Source organism: Zerene cesonia, chromosome 11, assembly GCF_012273895.1.
Source record: "Zerene cesonia ecotype Mississippi chromosome 11, Zerene_cesonia_1.1, whole genome shotgun sequence".
In the NCBI taxonomy this organism is placed as follows: domain Eukaryota; kingdom Metazoa; phylum Arthropoda; class Insecta; order Lepidoptera; family Pieridae; genus Zerene; species Zerene cesonia.
In genome coordinates this window covers 8,434,768-8,453,138 of record NC_052112.1, presented here as the reverse complement: position 1 = coordinate 8,453,138, position 18,371 = coordinate 8,434,768, and the positions used below count along the sequence as shown (strand labels likewise).

The 18,371-nt window shown below is 31.3% G+C and overlaps 1 protein-coding gene across 1 annotated transcript in view; it reads right to left on the bottom strand.

The window, feature by feature from the left end:
- Nucleotides 1-17,965, bottom strand: part of LOC119830460 (5-hydroxytryptamine receptor 2A) — a 33,012-nt gene extending 15,047 nt beyond the window's left edge. Inside the window, exons 1-4 of the mRNA XM_038353489.1 lie at nucleotides 17,314-17,965; nucleotides 16,709-16,811; nucleotides 10,245-10,366; nucleotides 5,201-5,399 (exon numbers count right to left, since the gene is read on the bottom strand). Coding sequence (XP_038209417.1) covers nucleotides 5,201-5,399; nucleotides 10,245-10,366; nucleotides 16,709-16,811; nucleotides 17,314-17,965 — 1,076 coding nt within the window. The remainder of the gene's footprint in view (nucleotides 1-5,200; nucleotides 5,400-10,244; nucleotides 10,367-16,708; nucleotides 16,812-17,313) is intronic.
- Nucleotides 17,966-18,371: the final 406 nt, after the last annotated feature.

The window sequence follows — 18,371 nt, the reverse complement described above, 5'->3', positions numbered from 1 at the left end:
ACTCCTTCATTTTATGAATTAGCCATAAATATGTGATGAAAAATGCATGATACGCTACGCTAATTTTCGAAAAAATATCAAAACGTCGTTTCAATTTCTAAAACAAATTATTCACAATAAAAATATCGTGACAATCATTATTGACACAATAATAAATATTTTTATTGGGAAAGATTTACGCTTTATACTGTAAATACTCATTAAATAAACATTACTCAATATACAAGAGCTATTACAGTGGGCTATTTTTATATCCTTTACAATATGATTCATATTATATCTTAATTTTTTCAATGACTCAAATAGTCTTAGAAATAAATGGACTGTATAATTTTAATTTTATTAGTATATACATTTATTTAGGATTATGTCATAGACATCAAAGAATATTGACCAAGCATAATCATTATTTTTATGAGTCCTATTCATATTATGTTATTTGTGGCCGACTACTAAAAAAATGCTGCTATGAATAATTTAGAAACTCATGATAATATTTCAAACGAAACAGTTAAATATGTTCGGTATTATTCAACTATTACATTTAAAATGTAAGCTCTCCAAAAGACGAAAAATAAAAACACCTTTCATAATTATCAACAGTATATATCAACAACAATATATTATCAACAAAAACGATATTATAGAATATAAATCAATGATTAATTAAAAAAAATATACATACATCATCCATTAACTTGAAATTGTGCTTCATTTAACTACACGTTTTGTTGTTTGAGGTATGTGAAAATATGTCAGGGAAATAAGGATTTTTGGCTATCAAATTACATTCATACAAAACGTGCTATTTTTATTTGAAGTGCAGATATTAAAATACTTATTTAAATGAGCTTACTATTTTAATAATACCTAATAATATAATATATTATGAAGTCTCATTTCTTGAGAGGAAGCAACGAAAATTCATTCTGACAGGGTACGGAAGACTGACTACTTTCTCTCAGATAAGTGAAATAAATGGGAAATGTATCTGCCCCACACCCAACAAGAAAGCACAGGTTATTTAAACAATAAATAAGTAATAGCTCAAAGCGACAAAGATATTTTTATATATCCATAACAGCAACCCGTTTTTGAAATTATGCTGATTAATCTTTTGTATTTCACGCTTATACTGGCGCTTAACATATTCCACTTTAAAACAAAAATAAAATAATACTCCACAAAATATATTTCATTTTTCAACGCCAATGGCTTTACCTCGAGCAAGTGCAAAACTTTCGAGTGGCCCTCTGAAATAATTATGTGCCGTAAATAAAGATAAAAATTGTTGAAATTCCATTCGAGTGCCGAAGAACTATTATAATTGAACGATGTAAAGTTAATTACATGGTTGGTACTGTCTATTTCATTAGACGAAGCTACTGTACAAATGTTTGTAATCAGAAAATGAAAGTACGTTATAAAAAAATAATTTTCTGTCCTAAGTTACATTGTTGGAGACTTAATTAGGTACCCAAATCATAAATACTTATTAGATAACGTAACTTATACTTGGAATGATATAAAGCTCACAAAAATAACTTATAAATTAGTTTAAACGTATAGTAGCATATAAGCTTTTTATCGTTTGATAATGGAGATAAAAAAAATGTAGTGCACGAATTGTGTATTAAAAAGAAACAGAAATTGCTTTACTTTCGATTCTTCAAAAACGGATGCAGTTACTCCGCTGATTGATGGACCCCTCTTGGTCTGTTAGAATCATTTGGAAAGCTGCCAAAACATACGGTAATCAAGCTGAATGGAGATCCTATTATAAAGCAAACCCAATGGTGAAATTATTGAAATTATTTCGATAGGTCGATTGGTTTTGAAATGTTTGTTACCAGGGCTTTATTATATTAAACCGTGGCATCTTGACATTGACAATATTTGAAGTTTTTAAAATCAATTTACAAAGATATAATCTACATTTCAGTTATCAGTATTGACATTCTTTTGTAACTTCTAGCTTATAAAATTTCATATATGATTCCATATTTGCAGATTGTTATACATTTAACCATCTTTTCGCCCTCGGCTCCGCTAATTTCCATGGAAATGAGAATTTTCACCGCGTTTAAACTAGCCTATGTGATTATCCAGCCTCCATAGTATAATAATATAATAACATTCATTTATTCGAACAATCATAAACATTAAGGAAATGTTACACGTCAATTCCTAAACATATTTGCGATTAGATATTATCAAACCTAGTTCTACTATCCACTATGCATATCAATAAATATAACTACGTTTCCTTTATTTTTCCTCAGAAAACAAATGAATTATTGCATATCATAACTGATATTTAACGATACAACACGGTATGTGCTTACAGGTTTGATATCATAAGTCTCCGTTATTACCGAGTAATGGTTCAGATGATTAGTTGTAAACGTTATTGAGAGACATAGGTTATTACGCGAAGAGAACCTCGTAGCGTAATGACGTGTGACTTGCGAGATCCTCTTTTAGCGGTATTACTCTTGAGCCTATTTGATGCGAGCGAGCCTTATTTTTCTTATATTTTGACTTAATGTTTTTTTAACTTTTGTATTAAAGGTTATTTGACTGGTGATAGACATACTTATGTACTGACATAACACAAAAATTGTTCAACGATTAGATAGATGTTAATGTCGTTGTGAAAACCATTAGATTATAATCTAACTCACTTAATCTGTTGATAAATTGTGATGTATTATATTTGCTTGCTATTTAACACATTATTTTTCGTTACACTACAATGCGAATACATCACAGTTATATAGAATTGAGACGCGGATTGCGTGCCGACGAAAACTATTTCTGTTTAGTTTTTAATAACCCGAACTTAACACAATCCGTCATATTGAATGCCCATATAACAATTAACAGTTTGATGTCGATATGTTAATCTCAGGGCAATCTGATAAAAAAGCTCTTGCACTTGATAGTAGGGCGTGAATGCGACTATAAGAAACACCTATAATAATCTATCAATATTTGTTGTGGAAATGAATTGTAAAAATGGTCATAATTAGAAAAAATTAGGCATCAAAGAGATGGGGAATCATAGACATCATGCGATGTAAATTTAATCGATAAAAAATATATTGCATACAGTTGTGAATAATTCAAGCTCGCCCCGACAAATAAATCTCACAAAGAACACATGAAGCGGTATGACGATCATAATGAGAGTTGTGAGGTGGATTTAATCTCCTTGGACAAAAAACGTGGTAAAGGCTTTCAATATTTTTTTTTTAACTTAACTCTTTATGAATATATACTTGCATAGTGCCCAATTGAAATATTAAAACGAAACATGTTTCAATTGATAACATGTTTTATTATTATAAAACTCGTAAACGTCGCACTATAACAAATTAATTTCCTACAACTTGTACATGAGTTACGAACAAAATATGGTAATTATTTGGCATTGAAAGCGGTTACATGCATCTTTTAACTACGAATATATATGAGCATAAAACATATTCGCGTTCCGATAACAATTCATGATTGATTTGGATGAGAATCGAGACTCTAATAAATCTTTAGGAAGGAGTTACGAGGAAAGTTCGTTTGTAATAAAAATGAGCTCACAGTAGACCAAACTAAGCGCGTAAAAGACTGTCCGAAAGAGTTCGCGAATAATCCGGTTCTATCCGGTTTTCTCAATCTAACAATGAAAATACGCATTATATCACACAAAACATATTAACTGATCTTTTCAACAATAATTTAACAAATAGCAACCACAAGCATTACTGACTCTTGGAAAGTTACGTTGGCTTTCCGAGCCAAAACATTCTTAATAACAATGGATTTTTGAGATATTTTCAATATTTTAAAGCGAGGATGTTGTCAATTCAATCCAGTTTGGAAATCGTTCAAGAAGAAGTAATACATTATTACAAAGAGAATTGCATTAAGCCACCGAAGAATAATGTCTAAACCCTCTTAGTAGGTAAACCGCAATGGAAACATTAATATAACGATAGTAATCACAATATTATTGGACTTTCTTCGACGAGCCGTCTCCAGTGCTTGTTTTCGTATACCTTAATTCAAAAGCTTTATACTACAGGTGTATTCGTTCTCGATAATTCTAGAATAATTCAGTCATTTAACTATTAGTTCGGGTTACATTTCCATTCAGGAGACAATGAAGTTATACAGAGTTATAATGTACAGCTGTATGTGAAATAGCCTCGATGCCCGTTTTTCTCTGGGAATTCGAAACTGTATAGATAATTAGTGCGCATGACATTTGAATGTTGCTATTGCTTTTATATGTTCATTCAATGATGGTAATTAAAATTTTGTTTTCATAATCATTGTATGAAATATACAATAAAATAGCTAATCTATATATATAAAAGAAAGTGGTGTTAGTTACACTATTTATAACTGAAGAACGGATTAACCAATTTGGCTGAAAATTTGTGCAGAGCTAGCTTGGACCCAGGAGACGGACATAGAGTAATTTTTATCCCGGAAATCCCACGGGAACGGGAACATGCTAGAAAAACCCCGGGTCTAAGTTTCCTGCGACTACGCAGGCATAGCCGCGGGCGGATAGCTAGTTATTTATAAAATTGGTTTCTTATAAGAATGGATGGTCCATCGTAGTATTTACCGTTAAAATGAATGCTATCCCTTTTTATTCTCATGTAATATTGACGCTATAAGAGCAGAATGGAGAATGTCATTAAAACTGAATCAATCTTGCTTCTATTATATAACTTTTCAAAGACTAGCATGTTACATTGTATGAGGTTATCTTTTTGCATATAATAAATTACTTCAATACTATACACACCTTCATTTAATGATTTCAGTAACTAATGAAACATAGCCTATATTGAGTTGCCCATATTATAGCTAAAAAATTAAACCGTTAGAATATAGCTCGCCTGAACATTTCATAACTAACCAAGCACTTTCAAAGCGTCTCTATTATAAAGTAATGATCCCCTTACCATAAACAAGAAGAAATTGTTTCCCAACGAAGCCGACTTTATAATGTGTGTCTATAAAGAATTTATTACTGCCTATGATTTTACGTTTTTGTCAAAATGATATATAATATATATATATATATATATAGTGTGTGTGATATTGTCTGAAATCGAATGTACTGAATAGGTATTGCTGATTGCTTGCAGTTATTTCTACGATTTCAGTATTTTTTCATCAAACTCACCTCCGTTGCGTGCCTCCAGGCACCGGGGTAGCAGCGAGCCTCGCCTGTCTCTTCAACAGCTGTACTGTGAGCGCGAACGATGCCACCATTGTGAGCATTGGGATGTAAAACGCTACCAATGATCCGAATATCCAGAACAATCTATTGTTTATCACGCATAGCTCCGGGGTTGGCATTATGTTCTGCTTGTTGATGAGACCTAGAAGAATTATATAGTGTCAATATAACCGATAATATATCACCAGTTTGATGTATTCTTGTTAATCTTATGGCATTTTACATGTATTTTATTATGTATTAAAAATATCAAAGCATACAATAGTTGGCGAGAAGCGAAACCTTATGTAATATGTGCCAAATATCAATTTGTCATTAAAACCACGACGTATACATACAAATTTATATATGTGAAAGAAAAGTTAACATTCCACAAATTAAAATGCTGTGACTAAAAAACTAAACGCCACTAGATTTCATGAGAAATTCACTAAATAAATTCACACTTTGTTTTATTTCTTAGCAATATCCTTATGAATTAATCTAGAGCAACCTTTGGTATAATATATTATAATATAATATTTGCAGCAAACGTTAAAAGAATTTGAACGAACTGATTCGAACTGTTAAGCACAGTTTAAAAACAGCATTGTGGTCTTAAGAAAGACCATAGAAATATAAGAAAGACTATAGGTAAGATGTCGTATATAAATTTAATAATAAGTTTTCACTCCTGACGTAGATACTCGAAAGCCAATAACAATTGTAACGGTGTTAATCTCACGAGTATTTATTTATTACTTAATAAAAAAATTTAAGGATATAATCATGGAAAATATCCAATATTAATATCACAATTTTATGATCTTTAATGCACAATGTTCAAGATATATTATTACAAAAAAGGTAAAAGGAATTTCAACGATTTTAATCACACCAAATTAGTTAGATTTTTAGCCTCTCCCGCTATCCCAAATCGTTGATCTAATCAAATAATCGTTCAAACATCCGACGCATCAGATTCCAATCAGCAAGCCAAAGTTTAAATTACGCACAATAAGCTTCAATCTCCTTGTAGCCTACAAAGAGGGATTAGCTGAATTCCCTCTTTGACGCATTTTTTCACCCTCACGTACATCATTATTACGTTCGGAACAATTTCACTTGGACCCCCGCCATTTATTATGCCCTACGCGTACGTCAAAGAATATTTTGATGTTTTCACTTCGCAGTCAAATGGGAAATTACATACTTAGGAATATTCACTTCGCGGCGAAATGGAAAGCACCCTACATCAGGATGTAGTGTCGATGGAAGAGCCCTAATGGGTACTTTTGAAAAATATCGGAACCCAATGTAATTCATGCATCGATGTCTTTTGAATAATCGTCTCACTGATGCTACGATTGTGATAAAAGTGAATGGTAAGAAAAATTTGTGTCGATGTAAATATTAAGTCAATCTAAAATAAAAAAAAACCTAACATTATTAATTTGAGACAGCTGTAAATCTTACATTAAACATTTTTTAGTATACATTTTAATTTATATGACAATTAAGATTAATTAAATTATTATAAACTGCTATTAATATAATCTTTATATGATAATACGATTGAAATGTGTGTTTATATTTCCATATTGTCACAAAATTATTTATTTGTGAAAAGTGTTTCGATTGTTTTTTGTAAACAATATCATTAAATTTTTACAGTTTTGACAAAAAGTCAAAGATTTTTTTAGAGTTATTACCATTTTTTTTAAATGTTTACAAAGTAGTTACAGTGCGAAGTACACGGGTCCTTTTATTATGTCTATAAAATAAAGTTATTTCCCACATTTGAGCAGTTTTCTTGCTTGTGTTTCCGTATTTTCTATAATCTTTACTGAGATTTGTTATTACATGGAAAATCACCGATTCCCGACAAGTTTTCGGAGGTTATGAGTGAAATGGTTCATAAAATAGGGCACAATTCGATTTTGGATCACAACCTTCTAACCTTGTTCGTATGAATCGCATGAGTTCGACTTATAAATATCTTGAAAGCTTTAAGGAAGGGCGAGGGTAACTTCGATTATGCGTAATGTGAAAATGATTATACGCTTTAAAAAGGTGACAAGGGCCATAGGCTGGTGTTACACTTCACACCAATGGAAGTTTGTAATATTATTTCTATTATTATAGCATCAATGTTTGCTGTTGTATGACAAAGAATTGAAATTAATGTGTATGACTTGGATTGAGTATTCTATTCTAAGTAATGTAAGTCCTGTGTAGGTAGTGATGATCTTTAAGGATATCAAATTCACTCTCAGTATAAGCGGGTAGTTAGAAGTTTCAAATTCAAATTTGTGCGATTGTCCTGTTATGCCGAGGTTCCCGTTTCTCGCTTTATCTAACAATCCTTCAGAAAATGTTGTGTAACCTTATTTCTAACAAATCAAATTGTATTACTTTATTTTAACGGTTTTAAAGCCTGATTAATTAATCATATTATTTATCACGTTTCAAAACAGCGAACGCGGTCACGGGGAGACTGAGAGATAAAAAAAAAACCGTTAAAAAGTCTTGATATCAAAATATTTTACTCCCATTAAATCAATCAGTTGAAAATCCTACAAACAATACACAAAAATTAAAAACATATGAAGAATATAAAAAGTTAAACACAAAATAATAAACGCTTAGTGGCTCAATTAAAATTTCATAAGTTGGAAATACTCCTAGCTAAGGAGCATTGCCAACGAGTCTTCAAAGTGTTTCATAATGAGAATTTTAATTTTAATTACATTCCCTGATAGTGCTCCTACATGGTAAAGTGCCCCAGGCGACTTATTTAACAGAACGTGTACACCATATAATTGGACATTATAAAAACTGCTTTTAACGCACATATATTTATGAAATAAAAATATTCCATACCTATTTAACTTTAAACGCAAAATTTTATTAGCAAACTATTCTAGTTAGACAATACAGCATATCAAAAGCACATAAAGGATTTTCATTTTTTACTGAAATTTAAAAGTCCTTTTGCTACACCCAATATACTATATTACTGAGCTGAGACCTAGAAAGTTCTTGTTATAGAAAATATTGATGTTATATACAGCTTTTTTTACATTTTTACAAGAATGTAAATTTTAACAAATCTCTAAATTGTAAATAGTAATAATATATATTAAAACTGTAATAAACCGTAAAATAATACAAAATTGACATTCCTCTTTTTATAAAATACTATCAAAGTATGAATACATTTCTACAATTCATCCATTTTAAAATTACAACCGTGGCGTTAAATTGCCGTGGCTTTTTGCCAGCTGTAAAAATATATATATTATAGAGTATTTCCCGCACGCCTTAAGGTCTTTTACGCGTGGTTGGTTCTCTTTCAAGTAAGGAAATGCTTTACGACCAAATAGTATGCACAATAAAAGGGAAAAGACCCTACGTACTTGGTTTGCAATGCTTGAAAAGATGTTTAATATTATTAATTATAATCTTATATATATATTTAAGTTTAAAGCGATAGAAAATTATATTGAGGAATGAAATGAAACAAATTTTTACAACATCAGTTTGTTTGAAATTTGATTTGTTATAAAGTGTACACATATTAATCGTAAATTTCAAATTTTCTAAATATGAAGTAACCATTTCAAACTATTTTGTTTAGGGGTATCAGCTATATCGCCTCAATTGAAATCTATAGTAATAAAGGAGTTTTTTTATTACAGTCGTTCGAACTACGATACCAAAAAGTTACTTAACACAAGGCACTAACACTTATTAAAAGCCAAATAAATGATTAATTAATTAAGTGCAAATAGTTGATTCATTTGATCGTATTTTGATGATGGTGGCCAACCGACGATGGATAGTTTTAAGCGATTCCCAAACAACCGCATACAATAATGAAAAATATGCTGCAATGCACTGCATTGTGCTTTGTCTACCGCCGACCAGTGAAAATCAACCGACGCATGCATTATTAAACGTTCATTCGCATTTTCGTACAAGGGCAGTTCCCGTTATTGTGGGATTCCATTAGTAGTTACAAAAGGCATACAAACTCGCATATATAATTCAACGAGTAAATCTTAGAAAATAATGGTTTTGAAACGGATTTTAAATACGATTTATTACAATTTGATTACGACTATTGGTATACTAAAACCTATTAAAAGTATTTTTTTCCAAATGTATAATAATGACATAAAATCAATCACAAGAAAATACTAACTAAACTTTAATAAAAAAACCAAACAAAATCTCCGCTAAAGTTTTTAAATACATATTTAATGGCAAAAGTTCCCCATTTAATTGTCTCCAGTCACAATCTGAATTAAGATGAATTGACTACCCCTGTTCGGAATTACATCCATCAAGCTGTTGTTTTTGCTGTATACTTTTTGTATACATATATTCTTCATAATATAATATCAAGTACATTCGATAAACATAATGTTTGTACTGAAGTCACCCCCACAACACATAAAAAATATTATGAACTGTTGTGTTGTTATTAAATAGACAAAGTTATCTCTGCTTTATAAAGTAAGTGTTGCTTAAAATTTTGTATTATCGTTATTTAAATGTGTAAGTTTAAAAATTTCTTCACTCAAAAATATATGTACACAAAGTTTTTCCATATACATGGGTAGATTATGTTACACCGCACCATGTCTATTGTGAAAGGAACGCAAATCATTCGTTCAAAGGAACATCTGTTTAGATCACAAAATTATGTCTTATAAATGAGAAATTTTGAAAGAATAAATAAAAATTAATCACAAGGCGGGATTCGAACCCGCGTCTTTTTGCCAAACCGTAGCAACGCTCCACTCTCGGCCACCCGTGATCCCGCCACACCAATAAAATTTCTTCCATTCTTTCTTCTTTCGGTTTCATGTGCCTAAGGGACACCCCACAAAAAAAAATCAAACATGTTTTTGTCAAGTGTCGTAAAGACATGACGGCCACCACAGGCCACCAACATTTACCCGCGCTGTATTAAAGCCAATATCATGAGTCTAAAACTTACCCAAAACGGTGATGGAACTGGATACAAACATGCTGAGCAACCACACCAAGGCTATTTTTATCACCACCACCCGTTTGGTGGAGTGATGGCGACTCTTCAGAGGGTTTCTGATGCCTAGGTACCTGTATGATAACACCATGTATTCGTATGAATCATAATTTTAATCAAGTAGTTAAGCTTCGATAATTCACGAATAAAGCAATATAGAGTATAATCTACCCAAGAGCGAGGCACTCAAAGGAAGGCCCTAATAAAAACATTAAGCTAGAAAAATATTTAAAGCACAGAATAATATAAAAAGCCATTTTATTTGTAAGGTATTTAAATGCTAATAAACTAAAAAAATTATTAAGATTTATATGAGATTACCTACATTCAAAAATTACAAGAAAGCTACATTACTTATAATAAAACTTTAACGGTTTTAGAATTTGCAATTACTAACATTTCGCCCTTAAAACATTAAGATAAAAGTATACCACATTAAAAGTTGGATCCGCTTTCAGTTCAATCAAAATTCTTTCAAAGTTAAACCATCGTAATGAATTCCATTTACTCATTAATGCGCTCAACCTTGCAAATAATACTGATTGCTTTAGAACTAATCCATTTATCTACTTATATTTCATTTGATACTTATCTATCTCTATCTTTATTCTATTACCTTGCTAGCCCGTTAGCTATGAATAGATGGCATCAGACTAGCCTACCAAGCTATATTCTGTATGTTCAAAAGTATCTATGATACAATATATGTTTTAAAATGTAAGAAATTAATAGCAATGAATACTTCGCTAGATAAGCTATCATGAGCATATACTTTGTTTGATGTCATATATTTAAGTTAACGCTTGTGTGTAAGTTGTGGTCACATACAATAGGTTGTGCATACGCCAACTTATATTTAAAAACGATCTGTAGCTTAAGTTTACATGTAACAACCATTTGTGATCCTTAAAAAATAAAATAAAAATAAAATAAAATGAGCATGTTTATAAATGGAAAATATACATGAAAATAACTCTCATCTGGTTACTACTGTCTTCCTTTAATTGCATATCGACCTAACTATTATAATCTCAATTCAGTAGCATTTGCTCTCTTATTTTAAGTGTGATCATACCAATCTATATTACGCTATAGAAGTAAATTAATATATCTTCGGCCAGGTCAACGCTTTTATAAGTTTGGAAGTTCGTCTGAAGTTAATATAGGATTTGACTTATCCCAAATAGATTTGAGCAAAGTAAGACCATTAGTTAAGTATATATTTGCTTGTAATAAATACTACATAGAATAATTATGAAGTTTATGTGCTTACAGTGAACGTTCAAGTTGTCAGCTCAATTTGTAGATTAATGATATTTTTAAGAATAAGTTATCATTTGATTTATTCTTCCCGATAATAATCGTTCAAAATCCCAATAAAGTATTAAACAATAATAATAAATGTCGCCAGTAAAATTTGAAAAGCAGACAATTACAACATGTTTGTTTATATTAGAAGATTTTGACGTAAAATTGGAACTAAGTCTTATAATAACTGACTTCGGACGGACGGTAATTTAAAATTCTACGCAAATGTTATAGCGGATGAATTTGTTTATTTGATTGCTTCTCGTGCGATTATATCAGGAAAAGTAGATCCGCAACTCGAAACTCAATATTTTTATTCTCTTGGTTTATTTGTTTTTATTATATTTTATAAATGTATGCGCGTATTTCATATATATATGAATATTTGTATATTTCGATATCTAATCGAATTCGATGTCGTCATTGACATATACATAGACATACATACATAGATATATGCGTTGCTGTGTATCTTATTAATCTTTTGTCAACCACCAGAGCAAAACTCTTCTTTTTTTACAGATAGCGTAAAGGTAAACTTCCATTATCATATCAAGAAACAAATCCCAAAAACCAATAATTTTCCCTCTATCTGACAATGGCAAAAACTGTATCAAAATCCTTAGTCCTTTCGGATCTCATTTACATAATTTTTATTGACCGGGAAACTTTTCAAAACTAATTTGACACCTGTCGCAGTAATCAAAATATAATTTTCTTTCCAACTCATATCAAACTCCGCCACGGTCTCGAGAACTTTGAAATATTGCTGGTAAAAGCCTAATGATGACCGATCCCTGAATTTCCCAAGTGAGGTAAAATTTTCCGCAAATCTTCTCTTGACCATTTTACAAACGATCAAATTTGCATCTCGCTTTAAAATTAATCATTGTTCAAATACAAAATTTAATACGTGCACCGATTTTAATTTCAAAAATTAGCTTTATGTTTAAATTAATTATCACTATTATATTATAAAGCACACAGGAATGTGTTGCGTTGTTCTTCTAGTATTTGTAATGTATGTATCGATTTCTTACCTATTTGTAAATACATATTTTTTGTTGACGATCCGTTTATGAAGAATTGCAAAGGTATGTCATGGTCATTTTATTTTCAAACATTGGCATTGTATACAAGAAACTATGCCGTAGTGTCACGAAATAATTACGTACAGTAATAGTAACAGTACAAGATATATTGCAAAAACTAAATATTTATTTAACATTTGATAGACTAAAAGCCTACTAGTAAGACTAAAATCTTAATTTAATATATGGGATATTGCACATGGCTAATATAATTTGATCCTACCTTAAAGACATCATACTAACATTCTGAACAAAGATAAAATATAAAAGTAAATTTATGTCATATTAAAGTCATCTATAGAAGCAGTGATTTATGTTTCAATTGCACATATTTTGCAATACGACAAGCTGTTTGCCGATTTGTTTATTTAGCGTTTATCATTCCCATTGTCATTTCCCAAATTAAACATCCCATGTAATATTTAAAAATATCACAACACGCTAAAAATATTCGTGGCAACTTTATGAAACGCGTCAGATCAATACCTAAAACCATAGACATGTTTACGTTTTATCGCTATTAACGTACGCATAGTTCAGCTAATTTCAAAAACGCTATGCAATCACTGGAGTGTTTTTAATGTACTAAATATTGAAAAAAAGTAAACAGAAACCTATTTTTTATACAGTTTTCAATAAACTGAATATAAAAATGTTTGTTTCAATTATATAGAAAGTTATCTAAGGGATATTCCTCAGTCTTTTTATTAAAGAAAACGTTAGACGAGACAAGTCCTTGTTTTTAATTTTAAGAAAATAAACTCGAATGGTACTCTAAAATTCCACTTTTACGATGTCGTTTGAGATGTTTTCGTTCTATATCCAAAGCATGTCTTGTCTGGTTCACTATCTCTATGATTTTTGTAAAAATGTATTGCATCTTAAGGAACAATTCTTTAAAATTATTCCGCGTATCAGATGAATTTATCTCTGGGGTGTAGTTACTCTAGCAAATTTTATTTGGTGTAACTTTTCTGTGAACTTCGCCGTATTTGGTATGATAAAGATTGCGTTGTTTCTGTATTTCACCTTTGTATGTTAAATTTTAATTTATTTCTATAAATACTAATACACAAAAAATATACTTATGTGCCTTCCATTAGGACTTATCCGTATGATGTATCGTAAAAACCATTCTAAGAGAAAAACATGGTATAATTTTTATCAAAACAACTTTACTGTCTGCATTTTAATAAAACTTGTCTGAAACAATTCTCCAGCTAGTTGTAATAAAGATTAAAAATCATACTTGTCTGTGTGGGACAGTCATAAACTAAGGGTATTTATAAAGCTAAATTGTTTTTTTTTTTCTTTCTCGTTTTGTTGATTTTTTTAAAGAACAATTTGTATAAATGCAAACTCACTGCAAAACGGTGGGAGAGAATTGAAATGAATTTGTGATTCCAACGAATAAAGATTTCATAAACAAAGTTGTAATAAAATTCTAAATCATTCAAACAGTGGCTCGTAACGTATTACGTCCGGCTGGACCGAGTTTTCCAGTTCAAAAACGCTTTAAGCCAAACAGCTTTGTAATATGAAGCAAAATTCCACACGATTTCAACTGTAATAACAGTTAAAAGGATTATTTATAAAGCCCTATTTTAAACTCTATCTCGTTGAATTAAGTCTCAATATACGTTCAAAATGAAGCTGGGTTTGCGTTCGAAACTCGGTGCGCAGTGATTTTGGGGCTAAAAGGAATATACAGGCTAATGTAGCTAATCTTAAAATGGCGCTAACATGTTGGTTAAGCGTTCATCTAAGAATATGTCCTATTTATGTTTATACAAAGACAATATAGCAAAAGATAACATATAATAATTTTTATTTCAGGTAAGGATCACTTGTTAGCGATAAACATGCTTTTTGTACAATAATGAATTTTTTTTCTTTATTTTATATTTTATTTCTTTGGTGTGCAATAAAGAGCAAAAGTATCATTATTATTACATATTGATTCATCTTTTCAAAGTATATAATGAAATAACATCAAGTATTATTTATTTTATTTAGTGGCAAGCTCAGTATAATTTTAATTCCAGATTGCGCAATCAAGTATCTATCATAAATTTCTTTCTACGTCGATTACTATGTACTTACTGGTACAATAATGATCTATAATATAAACATCATTATAATACATATAAGAAAAACCCTCAAGATAAGCTTGGGAACAAATATAAATAAATTACTAATAAAAGTTGTGAATGTTAATGAATCTAAAAAAAAAAACAGATCTTAAAAAGAACAAATTTAAAGTAGCAAACTTAGGATCTTGATAGAAAAATACGGTACACTGTAATAGAATAAAATTGTTTTCTGAACGAATATTTCCCGTCATTGTTACAATATCTCCATTCTTACCATGATTAGGGTAAGCGGCCCGGCGTCGTAAAGATAAAGAACCAATCTATTCTATTAGGATGCTGCGTTGGAAATATGGAATATGACTAATATTTTCTCTTAGCGAAAAATGAAAAGATCGTCTAGTCAGTGACAATTCATCTGTAAATATTAAACTTCTCTTACCCCTTTTTTTACCTAGACGACGTAACCTATGTGTTTTAAACATAATAAATTAAACCTATATTCGGATGAAGGAGTGACTCAAATGAGGAACAGAATAAAGCATGGTTCCTTATTTACATTCCCAGTGGGAACCAAGATTTATTTGACGTTTTACTAAGGATAATTATGCAAATGAAAGTGGTGGCTTAATAATTAAGTTATGTTTCATTTTATACACTTTCATAATCAATTTCAAGATAGCCGGATCTTTTGAAACGATGTTAAGACGATCTGACTATGCAGGTATGTGGTAAAATTAATGAATTATATTAAGAGAAATTCAGGAACTGATTTATTGACAATTAAAAACTGAATAAAATTCGAAGCATCAGCTTTCTCAATAACAGAAGGATCATAAAATTGGCTAACCTCGTATAAGCTCGGTAGTAGCAGACACATAAAACAAATGGACGAAATGAAACACCTATTTTTTAAATAAACTTATCATTATATCCTTGTGATTAATCCGATCGTCAGTATATACAATTCCCATTACAAAAACAAGGCAGACTTTGTATGAAGGCTATAAGATCTTTAAAAATAAATAATCTAGTAACAAATACAGAACGCTTATAAGTTAAACATCAACAGAATCACACAGCGCAGAATCAACATATCTTCGTTCAGAATGCGGGTATTGTATAAGATAGCTTAGTTCTAACTATCGGAACTTCGAAAACAGAGAATATGTGTTGGGACTTTACGCTCAAGTTCTAATTACCATTCTATGAGAACGATAATAATTATCAATACCACGACTAATTGCTGTCATTTCTTTGGTTTTTTTATGTCATAGCGGGCAACTGAGCTGGTGGATCACCACCGCCCATGAACATTCGCAGAGGTTCAGAGCTCTGAGAATGTGCTGCCCGCTTTTAAGGGATGTATGACTGGAAAGAAGGAATAGACTGGGAAGGGCTAGAAGGAAATAGGCCTCCGGCTCCCCCACACACCGTACGAAATACAATAGCAAGCTATTATTTCACGCCGGTTTTCTGTGGGGATGTGGTACTTCCCCGGTGCGAGCTGGCCCAATTCGTGCTGAAGCTTGCTCGATTCCCACAATAAAATGGTTAAAAACAATGCTGTCTGAGCTGGATTTTATAATCTCTGACTAAATAAATTTTATGACTTTGTTGATGACATATATCGATATTGATGGTTGATACATTGGATGTTAGAAAATACTAGAATTACTTATCAAGCATTTATGTACATTAAATTATTTCAGTCTATAAAGTAATAAGTTAGTAGAATTTATTGTGTGATATCATTTAAATCTCTTATGTTCCATTAAACAATATGTCACTTAATTTGCCCAAATACTATCTACTAAGTGACAATCGCTTTAACATCAATCAATATGAGAATAAAAAAAAAGCACATACAAAATAACAATGAGCTACCAAATGAAAAATAAAAGCGATTTATTTAAAACATGCCAACCTGCCGATACTGATGAAGCACATGTGCATGATACTGGCCGAGCACGCCAACACGTCACATGTCACGTACACGTTGCACCAAACAACGCCCAGCGGCCAATAACCTGGATAAAATAATAGGTTTTATATTAGTAGGTATAGTATACCTAATAATATTATAAAAGCGAAAGTAACTCTGTCGGTCTGTCTATCTGTTACGCTTTAACGCCTGAAGCAATTTTTCGATTTTGATGAAGCTTGGCATGAAGATGAAGCCATATAAGCGAATTCTACGCGGGCGAAGCCGCGGGCGAAAAGCTAGTTTTTTATAAAGTGTACTTTTTCATCTGAAGTCGATACAATGAACTGTTAAACTAAAAAGGTATGTGATAGAAGAAGATATCATAGCTTGATGAATAAATTTGGAACAAAATTAATTAAATTATGGTTTGTGTAGCTAGAATCGTACATAATTTTGAAAAAACTTATTTTATGTGAAACAACGTAAAACCGATTAAGTATCTAGTTATGAAGATTAGAGCGTTCAACCGAACAGAGTTTGAGAAAATAATAATTAATTATAAAATGAATTTAAAGTGAGTAATATAAAGGTAAAAGGTAACTTACCTAAAAACCCAGGAATTGCTCCCATGGGCATTACAAATAAACTGACTAGTAGGTCAGCTATCGCCAGAGATAGCAAAAAATAGTTCGTTACATTTTGCAACCTTTTATCAAGACACACTGCTAAACACACTAAAATATTGCCCACACCACCAGCTACTATAAATAATATCACAAACAAAAACGTCCATTCGTATTTCGGAGTACCGATCCCAACATCCGTAGCGTTTCCATAGTCCCACGTACATTGTAAACTTTCTAATGCACTCCTGTTCATACTATCATCAGACACGTCAATGTACAACGTCCGAATAGAATTTGGAAAACAGAACAGACCGTTTTGATTACACGCGCTCCAATCCGGTATACGTAACCACATATTTTTCAATGCACTCTCGAAAACTGCCGTCATGAGGTTTAACTTGAATCTAAAATCGCATGAAGTATAGTCGCTATTACTACCCATACTGTTATTAAAGCACTTAACGCAGGTATATGAAGTTTCATTTTGAATGTCCAAGTTTAGCTCACAATTGTAGAGGGACGTAGCGTTTCCTGAACATTCGAGCCCAGATATTATTTCATCTGAACAGCTGGGGCCCGCGATGAGTCTGCATTTGAAATCTTCAAGCTGTTCGGAGGTGATATTAGTCATAGCAGGAAAATTTATGACATCGCTGCAACGCCGGATAGATAAATTTTGTCATCGTATATCACGTTCAAATGATGTTAAGTTATTCTGTCTTGTTGCATTTCGCCGCTCAATATTTCATATCCGATGTCTATTTAACTGTAAAGATAAAAAAATATATTAAAATCAATCATAATCTTAGCAAATGTCTCGTGTAACACATTGTAATAAATACAATTTTACATTTAAAATCGAAGTGCATTGTATTGAATTTCTAGTACTAGCGTCTAACCGAGAAAATTTTCATTAGACATCAAGGCGCTCTCTTAAAATAGCTTCTTGTGAATTCACTTGAAAAAGAACAAAAGTCCACGTAAGCTCTATCTGGCGGAAAAAGGAAATCTAAGAGAAACGCCAGTGGTAATTAGTT